Source organism: Erinaceus europaeus, chromosome 12 (genome assembly GCF_950295315.1).
Source record: "Erinaceus europaeus chromosome 12, mEriEur2.1, whole genome shotgun sequence".
Classification (NCBI taxonomy): Eukaryota; Metazoa; Chordata; class Mammalia; order Eulipotyphla; family Erinaceidae; genus Erinaceus; species Erinaceus europaeus.
In genome coordinates this window covers 27,064,530-27,083,222 of record NC_080173.1, presented here as the reverse complement: position 1 = coordinate 27,083,222, position 18,693 = coordinate 27,064,530, and the positions used below count along the sequence as shown (strand labels likewise).

The following is an 18,693-nucleotide window of genomic DNA, read 5'->3' as shown; positions in this document are numbered from 1 at the left end:
CATGTGGAAAGAGACACAATTTAGAGAAACACATCATATTTTATTTGACTATTCAAATACACAGGAATTCACTAGGCATTACAAATGCTAGCTGTTTTCCTATTGCCTCCCACCAACATCCCCAAGATATCCTTTTTAACCACCCATTGTCAACTTGCATCACTTATTGGTGAATTTATTGCATTTAGGCAAAAATATATTGGCATCAACATGTTTATCAAATGATCACAACTCCTGTGCATTTATGTTGTTCTTTAAAACTAAGCATACCACCATAACTTCGCCTGCATTTCACCAAACACTGAAAGCAGATCGGATCTTTGCTTATAAAAGCCTATTTCGCTTTTACAGTTTTTAATAATAGATTCTGCCATTCCAGTGGTTATGTCTAGAGCAATTTCTCTACAATATTGGGATTATCTGGAAAAAAGGGTTATACTTATTTCCAGTAAAGTGATAATGTTGGTATCCTTCCCTTTCAATCCCCATTGCCAATTTGGTTTCACAAAAGGTTTGGGTCCCCACCCTCCAAAATAATAATAAAATAATAATAATAACAAAAGATGTTCATTGAAATCTGGAGAATACATTATATGGAAATTTATAGATGGTGATAGCCAAGGACAATGCCTTGTAGTGTGCTTACTCAGTTAGCAAAGCTTATAAAAGAGACAAACAAATTTGCTCGGCAAGGGCTATGATCTGCCATTTATTGTGAATTAATAGTCTCAATGTATTCACACTTTTCCTTACAGGGTGAAGGCTGTAGGCAAAACCTCCTAAGGGCTAACTAATTAATCTCAATATGTGTAACTAAAATACTCTATACTCAATCAAAAAAAAAAAATTCAGAGAATACAACTGTGAGACCAAGCAAATCCTAAAGATATAGGAATGAAGGTCCTGCACATTAAAGAAATTGGCTCACTCCCTCCTATAATTATTCACTCTCTTAATATGCAACCTGTGAAGGAGAAGATTCTTATATTAAATAAAAAGAAGAGTTGATCCATCCCATTGTTCGCAGTATTGTTCTGGGATACGGGAACTTGCCAGGGACCAATGATACATTCATGACATGGGAAAATCAATTTCTGACTTGAGAGGGTGTCAGAATAATATCTTTATATGTGGTCATCATTCCGGCCGTTATTTTTGCTCCCTTGCTTGATATGACTGAAAACTTGGATTGCAGTAGCAGTGTGATTTTAAGAGGATGGTTTCTCTTCATGTTATTAATGATTTTACGTACCATTCATATCTAAATGCAGGGTATGTGAGATTTAACATTTTTTATTATTAGATTTTAAAAATACTCATTCGTTTTCTTATTGAAGAAGCAAGTGGTCAGTGAACAAGATGAGCTGTTTATGCCCAGGACACACAGAAGCGACAGTTTCCAGAAGGCAAGTTGAAGAATGTGTGTTTTAATAGCCAAATCGCGATTAGGATGACAAAACACGAGCTTCTGGAAGGGAAATCACTTGAACAATAATTATATTAGAGAACTTGATATAATTCTTGTTGCCATCTTAATTGCCTCAGATCTCTCTTCTGGAGAATGCTTTCAATTTGAGCTTAGGTGTTTTATCTATGAGATTCTTTTGTTTTGTGTACAAGCCACATTTCTTTTTTGACTCAGGGTGATTATTTAAAAAGGTGGCTGAGAAGTTGGTGCTGTGGAGAAGGTCATTCTCTGGGGTGTGATGTGTGTGTGTGTGTGTGTGTGTGTGTGTGTGTGTGTGTGTGTGTGTGTGTGAGCATCTTAAACCAGCTCTAACTTTATGTCTCTTTTGGCAAAATGGCTCCTGCTTCTCCCACCCCTTAGGACAGAGTCTACCTTCTCATCTCTAGCCTGTCAGTTCCAGATCTAGTTCATTTTGAAGAAAATCACTAGTGGGGTACACACATTGCTTAACCTGTTTCATCCTCACAAAGAGCCTCACTCCTGTGCCTCCCAGTTTTAACAGATAGCTGAAGCATTCTGGATAGTACTCTTGCTCTCAGATTTCTCAGAAGTGGCTGCAAGCTGACAAATTGGTCAGTATCTTCCTTTGCCAATTTGGCTCTGCTATTTCATTGCTCTTGAATTATAATTGTTCAATCGGTTATTTAGCTGGGGGTCGGGGGGATCTTTGGTAGCTGCTAAAAAGAAAACAATATATATTTAAACTCTCTTATTCTTTACTTGTTGAACCTTTTGAGAACTCTGAGAAGATCTCTTTTTCCCTGCTGCCTTCTCAGGAATAGACCTGAAAATATGACTTGGTTCCCCCTCAGAGAACTAGATAAAAATTGGCTCCTGCTTTCCCTGTCCACCACAGTATAGATCTACCATGCTTATTTTGGCATACAGAAAGCCTGAGAACAATTTCAGTTTTACTTACATTTTCAAGCAAGCTTACAGAAAAAATATGCTTAAAATCAGCCCATTTTCCTTGTTAGAAAGTAACTGTCAGCACAAAAATACCCTTTACCTTCCTTTATCTTTTACTTTGCTTCGATCCTCATGTAGAATAAGCAAGGGGTTTTGTAGAATTCAAGTAGGATAAATAGGAGTTTGGGAATCTAATTTGAGCTCCATTTTAAAATAGCTATGGGATGCTGGCTACACTGTTAACCTGTTTGTGAGTCTGCATTTCCTTGTGTGTAAATTGAGCTGACCTTTTAGTCCCCTTTCTGTAGTTCCTGTCATTTTAATGATCCTTAAGGTCCCTTGCAAGTCTTATATGTTTGTGAGATGGTGCTTATTGCAGTGGGAAATTCAAACAAGTAAAAGGAACCGCCCCTGGATTTTGTTTTCACAGAATCATCATCTAGTCAGAATTAGGCTTATTATATTAATGATTCCAACAACACAACCACAGGATGGCTGACTCCCATGAACTCTTTGAGTTTCACTGAATTTACTACAATCAGAAAAGGCCAGGAATATAATTTTAAGGTGTCAGTGGAAGGGATCTCGTTTTTATGCTCCATCTAAGCAAGGAATTGGGTTTTTTTTTCTGTTATATTACTACCACAAATAAAAATGATATAACATGACACACAATATATATGCTAAAATAATAAATTTCATCAAAATAAACATTTTAAACAAATATTTCCTATCTTTTTATTTTATGGAATGTCAGCAAACTAAATTCAATGGTAATAGTTCATTTGATGGACACTAGGATAGCAAGTGGTAAAGTACAATGGCTTAATGCATCATAAAGCCTGAATTTGAGACTGGCTCTGACATTTGGACTTATGTGCTCTCAGGCAGGTTGATAAGTATTTTGGTGTCTTACTTTCTTCATTTGTAAAATAAAGATAGTGTGTGAGTTTACCCTCAGAGCATTGTTGAAATGATCTGATGAGAAGTATCTGTACAGCACCTGAGTACCTGGCAAACTGTGTGTATTCAGAAAAGCTTAGTTATCCTTTTTCAGTTCCTTGTACAACATCTATACATGTGGGATGGAGCTTATCATGATGGGAAATGCCACAAGTAAAATGAATAGCCCTTAGATTTTGCTACACAAAATTATCATTTACTCAGGGTTGGTCAAGTTGTGAAAGAAATAGTATAGAGGACAGGCTTTTTAGTGCTCTCAAAGGCAGTTTTTTCCCCCAATGTTCTTTTTTTTTTTTTTAAATTAAAATAGAAGTGAATCCTTTTTTAAAAATATTTATTTATTCATTCCCTTTTGTTGCCCTTGCTGTTTTATTGTTGTAGTCATTATTGATGTCGTTGTTGTTGAATAGGACAGAGAGAAATGGAGTGGAGAGAGGAGAGGAAGACAGAGGGGGAGAGAAAGATAGACATCTGCAGACCTGCTTCACTGCCTGTGAAGCGACTCCCCAGCAGGTGGGGAACTGCGGGGCTCAAACCGGGATCCTGATGCTGGTCCTTGCGCTTTGCACCACCTGTGCTTTACCTGCTGTGCTACAGCCCGACTCCCTCTCCCAATGTTCTTAAAGAGTCAAGGAGATCTCTAAATTTATAGCTAATGTCAGTTACAGGTTGCTTCTTAAATTATCAATTGTTTTCAGGAAGCTGGCAGTCCTTTCATTCTTTCTGTCCCTGTATACTCAATACCTATACTTTATTTCTGTGTTTTTGCTGGGGTATATTCTATTTCTTCTGTGGTAAGTACACACACACACACACATACACACACACACACACACCCCTTAATTCCTGGTAGAATCCTTGAGGGTAAGTTTGTGATCTGTTATTTTTTCTGCCAGCTTCCAAAGGAGTCAGGTTCTTAGGAGGTGTTTATTAATTGAGTTACTCTGACACCTCCATCCCAGGAAACTTCCCATTGACTTTATTAAGGAGTCACACACATGGGGATTCAGATGGCATCTTGCAAATCCAAAAGTGGGAACATGTGTTCTTAGGAGAAAAAAATTATAGAAGGAAACAGAATTCTAGGTGCAGGTGTCTTTGGATACCATTCAGATTGTCTGCCTGTGTCTCCATACATGTCTAGGACCATATGCATTACATATGTTGTTGGTTTTAAAATAAAACAGTGCAGTGGTCCAGCTGTTCTAAATTCTGTTTCAAAGAACTTGTGGGTACTTCCCAAGCAACACCATATAGTCATTCTTGTACTGTTCCAGTCTGTTCTACAGTGCTACACATTAAAATATAAATGCTCCTTGCAACTTCATTTTTTTTCTTATACAAACAATTGGAATTGATTGATTAAAGCAAAAAGAAAACTCTAATGTTGACATTCACAGGAGGAAAACAGCCCAGAGCAAAAGTATGAGACACTCAACTCCTTTATTCAGAACACCTTGGGATTGCTTCCTTCACCAATATTTGGCATGTCAAGAGAATGAAAATGAATTTGAATATTATGTTGAGCAAAGTAGAATTATGATAGTAAAGTGGCTGCTTAAAATACCAATGATGGGCTGGGGAAATAGCATAATGGTTATGCAAAGAGCTGTCATGCCTGTAGCATCAAAAGTCCCAGGTTCAATCCCCAACATCACGATAAATCAGAGCAGAGCAGTGCCCTAGTTTAAAAAAAAATGCCAATGATGTTGAATTATTTTTAGCTTTGATAGATGCATTTATATATTTTTCCTATTAACATTTTTTAAAATAAAGAACTAACTGCATTTAGAACCTGACTGCAACCTTTTGCCTTTTGCAGGCCTAGCTGTAGAGTTGCCAAGCCCTGATTTATCTGCAAGTATACTGCATGTTCTGAAAAGGGACTGTGTTTTATAGACTCTACTTCTGGGATATAACTAACCTTCCAAGCAATGTTACTTGTCCTACTTCTGGGGTTTACTTTTGTAAAGATTTTGAAATCCTTTTTTTAGCATGAACACAGGAAACTAACATCTGATTAAAATTTAGTTATACTGGTATCTAAACTACATTGAGATGTTTAAAACACAACCAGTAGTAACATATTGATGGAAACATAGACTTAGGAAGGCAGGGACATTTGTAAAAGGGAACTAATGAAACCTTTTACCTCAAGTTTACTTTGGTTTAGTATTCAAGGAATATTAAGAAAGTACTAGTTTCTGAAATAATGCTCTTGTAGAGTTCTATGTCTTAATAATTAACTTTAAAATTTAGGTGATGTCTGTATTTGACCACCCTAGGATTTATGGTTTTGTTTGTTTGTTTTTCCATATTATTGGACAGGAGATAGAGAAACTGAGAAAGGATGGGGAGATAGAGAGGGAGAGAGAGAAAGATAGACACCTACAGACCTACTTCACCACTTGTGAAGCTTCCCCCTGGCAGGTGGAGAGTGGGGGCTTGAATCTGGGATCCCTGTGTGGGTCCTTGAGCTTTGTACTATATGCTCTTAACTGAGTGAGCCATTGCCTGGCCCCCTTGTTTTTTAGATAGAGCCAGAAAGGGAGAGGAAGAGAGAGAGGGAGTGGGGGGAGGAGGAGAAAGGGGAATAAGGGAGAGAGAGAGGGAGATAAAGAGATAGAGCAAGTAAACTGATGTTTCCTTAAATGGGTAGGGGGCAGGCTTGAACCTGGGTTGTGAACATGGTAGAACAGCACACTGGAGAGCTATTTTATTGACTTCATTTATTTCATGTTTGATGTCTTTTACCTTTTTTTTTTTTTAAAAAATATCACAATGTTTTCCATGATCTCTTGTCTAATTAGTCATCTCTTATTGTGTAATTCTATTTCAGATACAAATATTTTATGGGACAGGGCAGTGGAGCACCTGGTAGAGCAGACATGTGACAATGTGTAAAGACCCAGGTTCAAGTTTCCGGTTCCCACCTCCAGGGGGAAAGCTTCATGAGCAGTGGAGCAGTGAGGTAGGTGTCTCTCTGTCTCTCTATCTCTCCCTTCTTAGTTTCTGTCACTATCCTAAATAAATAAATTTTATAATGTTCTAAATGAATTTGCAATAAGGTTTACCAAGTAAATGAAATTTTCTTGGGGGAAATGAAAGAGTATTCAATTTTATCAGGCCTCTCCTACTACTTTATAGCCAACAAAATGATGACAAAGATGAAATCTCTATTTTATAATATGGCATCCTGGAACTTTTATAACTTGAGAAAAATAAATTATGCTGCTAGAAATAGTTAGGAGTATATAACTAATAAATTATCTGAGAGGAACTCCTTTCTATAGTAGCTTCTAGAGGTGGATGTTTTACTATTGAAATTTAGAGCACAGTTGTTATTCTCGATGGATGCTAGAAGCAAGAGAAATAGCTAACAATTTTAAAGTCATTGTGAACAGAAACTGCAAATTAAAAGGTGACTGTATCTTTCTTACATGAAAAATGTGTACTTGTCATATCTGCTTGACAGTACAAGAGCAAATGTATGTTTTGGACAATAACGAACAATGACAGTAGTCAACATCATCAGAAGACACGGAATAAAGAAATGAGAATGATTGATGGCAGCTGGCTGTTTGTGGACTTTTCTGGAAGATTTTTTTCCTTGGTATGATAGAGCAACCAAGCTGTTATGTCCTGCCTGAGCAAGCAAAAGCTTGGTCCTGTCAAGTCTGCTGCCCCTGAGAAACAACTGAATTTCTTCATAGTTCCTTTGACAAAATACAACTAACTTTATGGCCAAGAGCAAATGTCTTCAGAAGTCATCAGAGGATACATTGCATTTTGCAGAAATACAGAATTCATAACAACTATGACAGTAGCAGTACTTTTACGGTGGGTAAACATGACATTTTCCTTAATGTTAATTTTTATAATTCTTTATAAGACAGTTACTTTGAGTAAAGATCATAATAGATTTTGCCAATGATCTGAAAAGAGACAACAAAGTGATTTATCTGCCTCCCTGCTATAGTTATTATATTTTCAATGAATTTAGAATATGTGGTGATTTCATAACCTCTACAACATAATAATAAATTTTCTTTTTAAAAAACTTAAAAAAATTATCTTTATTTATCTATTGGACAGAGACAGCTATAAATTGAAAAGGAAAGGAATAATAGATAGGAAGAAAGACAGAGAGACACCTGCAGCCCTGCTTCACCACTTGCAAAGCTTTCACCTTGCAGGTGGGGACTGGGGTCTCAAACCCAGGTCCTTGCACATTGTAGCACATGTGCTTAACCAGGTGCACCACTACCTGGCTCCTAAATTTTCTAGACTAGTTAATAATGTCTCTTACTGTAAATGAACAATATGCTAAGTGTGTGTACAGTGTTAACAACAACAAAAACCCTTCATTTAGTATGATACATCTAGATTATATCATAGTATTTGGAAAATTTTTAACCTTATGTGGAAGTCTGCTCTTTTAAAAAAATTATCTTAATCAAAAAGGGAAGTGACTGATGATGTGGTTTTGGGTCATGAGAACTAAGTAATACTAAATTAATTATTTGATATTGCATTCCTATAATGCAGCAATTGCAAGTTGACAATACAAGATACTACAAAAATTTCAAGAGATAGATCTATAGCAAGGAATTAAGGAAAACGACTATTTTGGAAATCTATTAGAATAGCAGTGCATTGTGCAAACACATGTAAATTCACTCAGAACAAAATTCATTCAATCATCTATTCAGCCATTCTTTCATTATTTAAAACATGTATAGCAAATTCCTAAGTTCCCAGTAAGTTCACAATCTATGGCAAGCTTTTAGAAATGCCTCATCAGACATTCAAAAGAAAATAATGTTAGATTAAGTATCTGCTTGGAGTGGTGAAAAAAATCTGTCTGCTAGCCAGGGGGACATTTATGCAAAATAAAAGAAAAAAAGGGGGGGTGAGGGAGGGATGAAAGCAAATTAAAGAAACAAAACCAAAAAGAATTAGAAGAAAGGACTATTATTAAATGATTCAGAGAAATGATATGGCCTAAGACTTCTATTAGCATTCCTAATATTCAAGTACATATTTGCCTGCTCTCTTGACTAATTTCTCTAGCTCCCTCTAATATTAAGTCTGCCCTCGACAATTTTTTAATGGTCAGCTTTTTTCTACATGAATAGAAAAATTATAAACTCTCTTTTTAGTAACTCAAATAGTGAAGAGAATTTTCCCTCAGTTTAAAAGTTCCTGTTTGCTCTTACAGATATATTTTTAGAAAAATTAATACAAGTGGCACTGAAACCTTATTTTTGTCACTGCTTTGGAGAGGGTAGACTGTAAGACTGTGAATCTGAAGCTTTTGTGAGTAAGCTACAAGGACTCAAACACATCCTTAAGTTTTTGCTTTTTTTGTGTGGTAGTTCCACATCTTAATTAATCCTCTGTGGGCTTTCCTTTGGAGCATACACTCAAGTCAGGTAGAATGGATTCTTTAAGTGTTCAAATAACACATTTGCTTTAGTAATTGTATTCTGTAATTTCTTGAAGTCTTGCTCAGTTAACGCCTTTGGGTTTCCTACTCCACCTTCCTATTTGTTAAGGTATCCATGGTTACCACACCATTGGTAAGCTGACCATTCTAATCTTTGGAATAAGAAAGGAAAAACAACACATTATTAGAGTGCAAAATGATCTGTTTTCAGGCATTAAGCAGTCAGGTAGCTATGAGTTCTATGAAATAAAGGCATTATTTGCCATTTCGTTGTGATGTTAATTAATATTCTTGGAATGAAAAAAATTAGGAGATGCTAATGGCTGGCTTTACTCAGAGGATCATTTGATGCCAATATGAAAGCCAAGGAGAGGAGGCAATTATGCACACATCACATGCATCCTAGTTTCAGTATGGAAGCTTACATTTCAAACCTAAGGTCAGGAAAATTAACATGAAAAGTTTTACTACAAGGTCTAGACATGAGGAAGATTTAAGAGGAAAGGGAGGAAGCACATTGCAGGTGTCAGATAATCTAGTCTGATTATCTGAGCTGTGCTAGCTATAGGGGAACACTTACCCTTCAGTCCAGCTAGAAGTTAGCAGGGTAAGAAGGAACAAACCAGAATAACATAAAGACTAGCAACAAGGCTCAGGAAAGCAGACAGGAGTTCTAACCTAGCAGCTAAAGTTTTTGGGTTCGAGCAAAGATTGAACAAGAAAACTTAAACAAAACAAAACAAAACAAAACAAAACAAAAATCAACCCTCCCAAACCAATAGTAACCAAGACCCTTTTCCCCTAATTGTTAAAGACTGTTCAAGTGGTAGAAAAAACAGAACCATTCTCAAAATACTCAAGTTGGGGGAATCAATAATGTAGTTCACAATTGCTTGTTGAGAAAGACATTAAAATGAGACTCGTTGTAAGAGACGTATCAAATAATTATTGACCAAAGTGCAAAGCTTAAAATACTCCTTGTCCTTCTCCAAAGGAAAATGGAGGTACCAATTTTTGCTGTTTCTCTAACAACAGATTTGACAGGGATCAGGTGTTTCAATAAGAGGCCACTTGGCACTATAAATTGTGGCAACACTCAACTGGAAATTTGGACATCATTTCCAAGATAAACAACATCAGTAGTAAAAAAGTGAAAAATTTCAAGTATCTGTTTAAAAAATTGTTTAGCTTGGCACTGAATTAATCACTTCACATTTTAACTAAAATAAGTATAAAGAATTGAGTCAACAACAACATCAAAAAAATAAAAGAAAGAAAGAAACTATAAAAGGACAAAAAAGATCTAAAAGTTGGGGGTACCCTCCCCAAAATATTTGTAGAGTCACATACAAACTAATGAATAGCAGGATCTATTTTTTTCCTGGTGTTTACAATTTCATAGAAATACTCCACTCCACTCTTTCTTAGACGTGTCTTTTCATTTTGAAATTGCAAAACATAAAAACTGCACCCAGAGGACTATTAAATTGAATTCAGAAAAACCACCAAATAGACTCACAATTATTCCCGTTTTCCAAACTGTAAAATGTTCCATTCTCAAGTTTCCCTTGAGCAGACAGCGACATGATAAGACTGGAGTGTTTATTTTTCTCCTCCTCCCCCTTCACTAAGTCCCTCATTTATTTATAGTTTTCCTTTGCTATGTAAATACTAATTGATTTCCAAGTTAATTCAATGAAAAGCTGTTGTTCTTAAAAATTATTCACTTGCAAGAGTGCCATATACTTTGAACAAAAAATAGGATTTAAGGAGATGTGTACAGAATTAGGTATTTAACAATGACCCTTACCTTTTGGAAGCCAAGGAAACCTTTTTAAAATGCAATACTTGATTTTTTAAAATTCTTTTTGGTAGTTAGAAAGTCAGTGATTGAGTTAATGTTTGTGAGGTGGTTTAATTAAATCACCTTAACATATAGACTGATAAGTGAAGGATCAAAGTTTGTTATTTGTAACTATGCTGTGACAAATATATGTAGATACGCTCTACAGTAGGGTTGTCCAGGACTTTCAGTGCTAAAACCAAGAAAGCTGTGGGCAAACATAGATGCTAAGCATGAATCAACAATGAGTCTTTATGCTTTCCATATATAAGATCTAATTTGTTTAATAATGATGTTTAAATTTAACCTGTTAAATTCAACTATGATGTAATTTTGACTGAACCACCACTCTGTGGCAGAATTTGATAAAACAGGTTATTACTACCCTTCCTCAGCCACTTGCAGGGGTTATTATATATAACTATTCATTACTACCACAGAACATAAAATTCTTTGTTTCTTTTTTGATATTTTTTTCATAGCTTTTACATGCTACGAACTGCAAATAATTAGGTGATGAAGATCAGGTTAGTTACATTCTGACTGGTTTCTCCTGGTAGTTTCTAAATTATGAGCACACAAGTCCCAGTTTTTAGTACTTTGATCTCAGGTTTTTTGTTTCCTTTTTGTGCTAGAATTAGCAAACGAATTTGTAACAGTATAGAGGCTCTATTTCACAGATTGTAAAGTAATCCAGAAACTACTGTGTCTAGCACTACTGAACTGAAGACCTGAGAAGGATTATCATTTATTTCTGAGGTATGGTGTCTAGTTGTGCAGAGTGGGCAATGCACAACTCAATAGATGCCATTCCCATTCTCATTAATGTGAAAGGTGACTTCTGCAGTATACAATTCACATGGCTAAAAGTGGTGTCCTTGTTCTTGCAGAACCTGCTAAGTGTGGTAGGGCTTCTCACTCTCTGGAGAACCTCTCCTCCTAGGCAGAGATTAAGGCAACAAAAGAGAAGTTGGCTCTACAGCAGGAACAGATAAGTCCCATAGGCTTGAATTGTCTGTCATACTCCCTCATCTGCTGCCCATCTCTCTAGAATACTACTTACCCCCTAAATTCTAACCTGTAAGATTTTGTTTTTGATACTCCATTTAATAAAAGTTGCTTAAGTCAGGGTAATGATGTACATCAAGCTTGAGTGTACTCAATTGACTCTCCCTGTTTATGTCTAATGATTAGTTTTAATTTCATAGATAACTTAATGCTATCCACTGAGACAAATCTACAGCAAGAGCATCTTCATCTGTTCCAAGAAGACCCATCCATCCCCTCTTTAGCAGACTATACCAGTCATCTTCTTTTTAAAATTAGATCTGACCTCTCTTCTATTTCACTCCTGATGACCTTCATCTTTTCTAAACTGGTGAAGAAAAAAAATGGGGCTAATCACTAAACAAGGGTTAATTTCTTTTTATATATATATTTATTTTCCCTTTTGTTGCTCTTGTTATTTTTTTTATTTTTGTTGTTGATGTCGTCATTGTTAGATAGGACAGAGAGAAATGGAGAGAGGAGGGGAAGACAGAGGGGGAGAGAAAGAGAGACACCTACAGACCTGCTTCACTGCTTGTGAAGCGACTCCCCTGCAGGTGGGGAGGCGGGGGCTTGAACCGGGATCCTTATGCTGGTCCTTGCGCTTTGCGCCACGTACGCTTAACCCGCTGCGCTACTGCCTGACTCCTACAAGGGCTAATTTCTTAATCTAGGTAGATGGTAGGACAAAGACACTTAATGTAAGGTGAAATGATCTAAAAGAAATAGAGATTATTTGGAAATAAGAGCAGTATTTTCCAAATATCACCTGAGATACATGTTTTATGAGGTTGATTTGGATGGTATTATACTTGGCCTCCAACTACCCCCACCCACCCTTCATTACATGGCTAATTCTATTACAGGGTGTTATGACAAAAGTGTGATTAGCAAATTTATTTAAAAAGGAATCTTCCAGACAAGGTAAAAGAAGGGATTCCATTGCATAGCTGTTTTTCTAACTAAATAAATATTGGGCACATTTTATCTCAATGAATGACTAAATCTTTAGGAGGACATGCTACCTTCTCTCTTTACACTTCATTACCTTTTTTCTTTTCACTTCTTGAACAAAACCAAGGTCCACAAATGTAAGAGAAAAAGAGAAGAGACCTTGGTGGTTATAGGTAGAAGGGCTCTCTAGTTGTCTCAAGTCCTACTTCAAACTCTTCTGCATTCTTTCAGAGTTTTCTGTATGCTGACCCACCATGATACGATGGTTATGTACAACATTTCACAAAAGAATATATCTTTCTTTAGGAAACTATTAGTATTTAGCAGGATTCCTAGGAAGGAACACTTGAGAGTACTTTTGCTTGTCATTCAAAATTGGTTTTTCCCCATTAGCAAAGGTTCTAGAAGGTTTAAATATATAGTCTTATTAGACCAAAAGGAAAAAAAAAAAAAAGCATGGTAGTAGAATCCAGGGAAAGAAGAATTTGTCTCTATTGTTTTCTATAGCTATAGGATTATTTTACACATATGTTACTTTCTTTAAGAGAAATAGAGGCAAGACCGTGTTCAGGACTATTAAAGGTCTAGTTAAAGGTGTTGGGGTTTTTGCACTTAGTTTCTTTTCTTCTGTAATTCTCTTTCCACAGATATTGAGGCTGACTTTCTATCATGTAGGTCATTCAGATCATTTGCCTAACATCCCATATTCTCAGTCATCATTGCATAATGTTCTTTTTTGGTATTTTTCAGTGTCTGAAACCATCCAAAACCATGACTTGTTGAACCGTTTGGTGTTTAGACTCCTCTAGTAGGATCTATGATGGCAGAGGCTGCCTTCCTCATTAGCATGTCTCCTCACCCAGACACTTGCTCAGTTCTACTGAATGAGTGAGTTGCAAGGTAAAAGTAACAAATATCATAACTACTGTTCATAATGATTTATACCTAAGTTCTCCCAAATTGCCTTGAAGGTCATATACTTTTGTAACTAAAATGAAGTAATTTATCTGGCATGTTTTGTTTCAAGTTTCTTTGTTTTAAATAAACATCTCCAAGTATAAGACTAGCTTCCATTTTAACCTGTGTACCAGCTGACGGAAGATAAAAACCATCTTCGATAGCAAGAATGGATGGCAGAGGGGTAGAAATTAAAAGTATGCAGAGGGTCAGTAAAATAGCTCACTTGGATAGCATGTTGTTTTGTCATATGCTCAGCCCAGATTTGAGCCCAGCCTCCACCACACTGAAGGAAGCTTTTATGCTGTGATCTTTTTCATTCTCTCTGCCTCTATCCAAAATAAAATGCAGAGGTAAAGAGGAGAGTAATAAAATAATTTCATTTTTAGGTCTTGGTATTTTTGTTCAGAATGGAATTTTAGGTACCAAGTTTATTTGCGGTTTTTTCTTCCACTGCATGTGATAATGCCAACATTTAATTTTAAATGGTTCTAAGTTACAGATTTAAACTTATTTCAAATCAAGTCCTTTTTTAAAATTAGTTTTAATAAAAAGAAATGGGGCAAGGATACTCATAATATATATCTGAAGAATTCCAAAAATACATGTTTGGCTATAAATGCCAAACTCTCACCAGAGAGATAAACATCTACTGAAAATATCCTTGGGGGAGGGATGTATAGGGGAAGTCAAGGTCAAGTATTGCACTTTAAAATTACTTTCATCTAATAATTTCGCCCCATCTTTCCTCCTCCTGAAGTCATTCTCTTTTCTTCTAGCAAACATGACTTTATGAATCCTTAGTAAAAACAAAACAAAACAAAACAAAAAATAGCCCTTGGTTTTCTAATTTCACATGGGAACATTTCCCTTACAAAGTTATATTTTAACAAATGGCATATTTACTTACAAAATTGGGAGATGGGGGCATCCAGCTGGGGCACATTCCCTCCCTTGGCATTGAGTTTCTGGACCTGGGTCGGGGGTACAGGCTTGTGTGACTGCCCAGTAGCCCGGTACATGGCTTGGACCCATAGAATGCGATCTTGCTCATCATCGCTTGCAAATATCACGGTGTCTCCTTCTTTGACTGCATTGAAAAAGGCTCGGCCACCCTCCAAACCTAGGATCAGAGAGAATGAAAACAATTAAGCTGAACTACAATGTTCTTGGCAGAATGAGTCCTGGAAAAGGCAGTTGATGCTGCTTTTCCTTGGGTCAGAGAGAAGCAAAATGACTTTTCAGACTCTAGAAGAAGTCTGAGGGCTGTAGAAATAGCATAAAGATTATTCAAAAGGCTTTCGTGAGCAAGGTTTCAAGGCCTCAGGTTCAGTTCCCAACATTACCATAAATCAGAGCTGAGCGGTGCTCTGGTAGAAACAAAATAAAAACAAACAAATGAGTACTAGAAAAGGTGTGAGGGTTAAAAATGGGTATGGGTATAACCAAGGGAAAAATGGGTATAGGCATAATTGCTGGCATAGTTCAGAGATCAACCAGAATGGTAGTCAGACACCAATAGGACGGTTAAAAATTAACCAGACCTAGAGCAGGAACAATGCTAACTTTCCCCTTCTGTAAACCCCACTGCTTTCAGTAATGTAGGATGTTTGTTTCTGAGAAAACAAGCTGTTTTTGGACCAAGATGTGGTGCAAGCTTAAAAGCCCCCCAGTCATTAGATTTCAGGTAAACGAGCCAAGTCTTGGAAACTGTACAAAATATTGTATGTAACCAATGCTGGCATATGCTGCAAAAGGTATAAAAAGATGCTTGTGACTGTGCTAAGGCCTTCAGTCCTTAGGCAGCTCCTGCATGAGTTTTCCCTGGGCTGGACCCTAGCTGAGTAGGCTTAAATAAAATTCATACTCAACCACCTTACTTGGTGTGAAGTATTATGATTTCTGCGTGTAGAATTCTATCCCATTACAAAAGAAGAAATCCGATATGCATTTGGGCCCATAGTGGAACTATACTGAGGGATGTACTGAGTCTGGCTCTAGTTCTAGTTCCTTTCTTTTGTCCTGCTAGTTGGAAAACATTCTCCTATAAGCATGCTATTCTCTTGATTCTCCCACACCCCACTTCTTCTAGTGTTCTCTCTACAATAGCAAGTGGTAGAGAGTCTCTGAACTGAAGAACATATGTGAAAAAAACAACTGTATGTGCATTTCCTGGTTTGCCTATAAAAATGCAACTTCTGTTTTAGTGTGTCTGTGGTGGAGCCTGTCATCATTTTTAAATATATTTCAAAATATTTATATTAATTATTTTGGTTATGCAGAGAGAAATTGAGAGGGAAGGGGGGGATAGAGAGCAAGAAAGAGAAACACCTGCAGCACTGCTTTAATACCTATGAAGCTTCCCTTTGCACGTGGGGATGGGTGGGGGGTGTGCGTTGAACTCTGGTCCTTACGTATTGCAACATGTGTGCTTTATTGGATGAGACACTACCTGGCCGCTTACAGTCTTCATTTCTAATAACATTTCAGATAATACTGATGACTCAAGTTTGAGGATTATGCTCCCAATTATCAGGATCTTTCTCCTCTGATTCTGCTTTAAAACTCCTTCAGTCATGTTGCTGGAATTTTTTGTCAGTGTTACCAGTAATTTCTATGCAGCCACAATCTAGTAATAAAACAAAGTCCTTATTATTATTATTATTATTATTAATTATTACTCATATAATAGCAGTACCCCTGCCTCTACTTCTTTTATGTATTCTTTAAATTGTCACCAGTTTCATCTCTGGGCTCGGTGCCTGCATGATAAATCCACTGCTCCTAGTGGCCACCCCCCTTTTTTAAATTTATTTTTTATTAAATAGAACAGAGAGAATCGAGAATTGAGAGGGAGAGAAAAAAAAGACAACCACAGACATGCTTTATTCTCATGAAGCCTCCCTGGTGCACATGGGGAATGAACGGGTACTTGAACCTAGGTCCCTGCACATAGTAACATGTGAGCTCAACTGGGTGTACCACTGCCCAGTCCCCTCTACCTCTACTTCTCGTCCCCCAGTCCCTGCTTCCACTCCCCCTCTTCTCCTCTCCCCTCCCCTCTCCTCTCCTTGCATACTATACTCTTGTGCACTCATGCACCTAACTTCATGGCAGCCAAATTGACTCCTTCCTTAGTGTCTCTTGAAAACTCCAGGCATAGTCTCCCCTTAGGACCTTTGCAATTGCTATTTCCTGTAGCTAGAATGCTCTTCCTCCAGAACACTGCATAATTCACACTTACCCTTTTTGCTAAAATCTCCCATTTTAATTGAGATCTTCCTTAGCCTTCCCTAGCCCCATTACTCACATCTTTTATTTTGCCTCATCAATGATCTGCTTTATTTAATAGAAGAATGTAATTCCTCTTCTCCTCCTCCTCCTTCTTCTCTCTATCCCCTCCCATTTCTGTATTATGTGAAACTCTCTTTCACATGGGTAATAAATTAAAAAAAAACCTTTTAAAAAATGATTTTAGGATCAGCATGAGGCCCTGGGGGATCAAGCCAGAAACCTTAGGCATGCATGTCCAGTGCTCTATTAGGTGAAATATACCCATGGCCCTGTGTTGCTAGCTTTGCACTTAAAATTACTTGGAGGTGCTTAGACCCCACTAAAATCCTAGGTCTATTTCTTCCTTAACTTGAGGCCAGACCCAGTAAACCTAATGCTGGCTTGGATATAACAAATGACACTCAACGCTTTAACAGCTGGGAGAAAGTCTAAGCTCTAAAGAAGGAACTACAAGAGCTGGAAAAGGGCAAGAGACTGGCTCACTGAATGATGGCCATTTTAGGCAGTATCATGCCACCTCATCACCTGGGGTCCCTTAAATTCCCCTGTAGATACTGTGGACCTAGAACTCTAACAGATCCTTCTCTCTACAATTACTGGTTACACCCATCAGGAATGTCATCATAAGGCCTTTTTGGGCCTCCCCAGGACCTTACCCTCACTATAAACTAGTAATGGCAAGAATTGCCCCACTCTCTGGAGGGAGGCTAAGTCATCCTACTCTGTCACTTGAGGAAGATTTGATCCTGTAGTGAGTTCAGCCTAGAATTTTCCCAGCTGTGACCATGGACTGTGAGTTCAGTCTGAAAGGGACTTGGAGACTTCTCTGCTAAATATGAATGTGTATGGACCTTGGGTCAGACTAATGTACAGTTAATTGTACTTACATATGTTATTTAAATTTGGGAGCTTCTCTTTGCTCTAATCTGACTTTCTAGTTCTGTTCTCAACTCTAACACTATCTTCCCAGACAATATTTCTATTTTTTAAAATTTTATTAGTGATTTAATATAGATTTACAAAATTATATGTCAGCAGGGGTATAATTCCATTCCATTCCCACCACCAGAGTTCTGAATCCTCAATCACTCAATTGTAAGCTACAGCAGTTTTCCTAAGGTTGCAGATAAAAGTTAACTATTGGGAGTCGGGCTGTAGTGCACAAGTAGTGCAAAGCACAAGGACCAGCGCAAGGACTGGCGTAAGGATCCCAGTTCGAGCTCTGGCTCCCCACCTGCAGAGGAGTCGCTTCACAGGCAGTGAAGCACAATGACAAAATAACTACAACAACAAAACAACAAGGGCAACAAAAGGGAATAAATAAATAAAATAAATATTTTTAAAAAGTTAACTATTATTTCTACAACTATCTGTCTAAATTTATATATAACTGCCCTTTTATTGTCCCATCTTCTTCTCTTCCTTCTCAAGCTACACATAACCCTATTACTATATCCAGATGCCCTCTCTTTTTCCTCTTCTCTCTCTAGGTCCTGATGGAGTCAGAGCCCTCATATTCTCTTCCTCCCATCATTTTTCCCCTACTGGGAGTATGGATCAAAATGATTTTTGGGGTACAGAAGGTAGGAGTTCTGGCTTCTGTAACTGCTTCTCCTCTGGACATGGACATTGGCAGGTGGATCCATACCCCCAGCCTCTTTATATCTTTCCCTATGAGGTAGAGTCCTGGAGAGGCAAGTTTCCAGGACACATTGATGAGGTTGTCCAGATACTATTTCTATTCCACCTCCACCTCCACGTTAGCTATCAAGCTTAAGCAAAGACTACTAAAGTTACGGGCTCCTAGGA

General features: G+C 37.4%; 1 protein-coding gene across 13 annotated transcripts in view; it reads right to left on the bottom strand.

Annotated features, from left to right (window-relative positions):
• Positions 1-18,693, bottom strand: part of CADPS (calcium dependent secretion activator) — a 571,423-nt gene that overhangs the window by 186,393 nt on the left and 366,337 nt on the right. For all 13 annotated transcript variants that reach the window (XM_060202988.1, XM_060202982.1, XM_060202989.1 and 10 more), the window contains exon 11: positions 14,501-14,713. In XM_060202988.1, the coding sequence (XP_060058971.1) occupies positions 14,501-14,713 (213 nt within the window). The remainder of the gene's footprint in view (positions 1-14,500; positions 14,714-18,693) is intronic.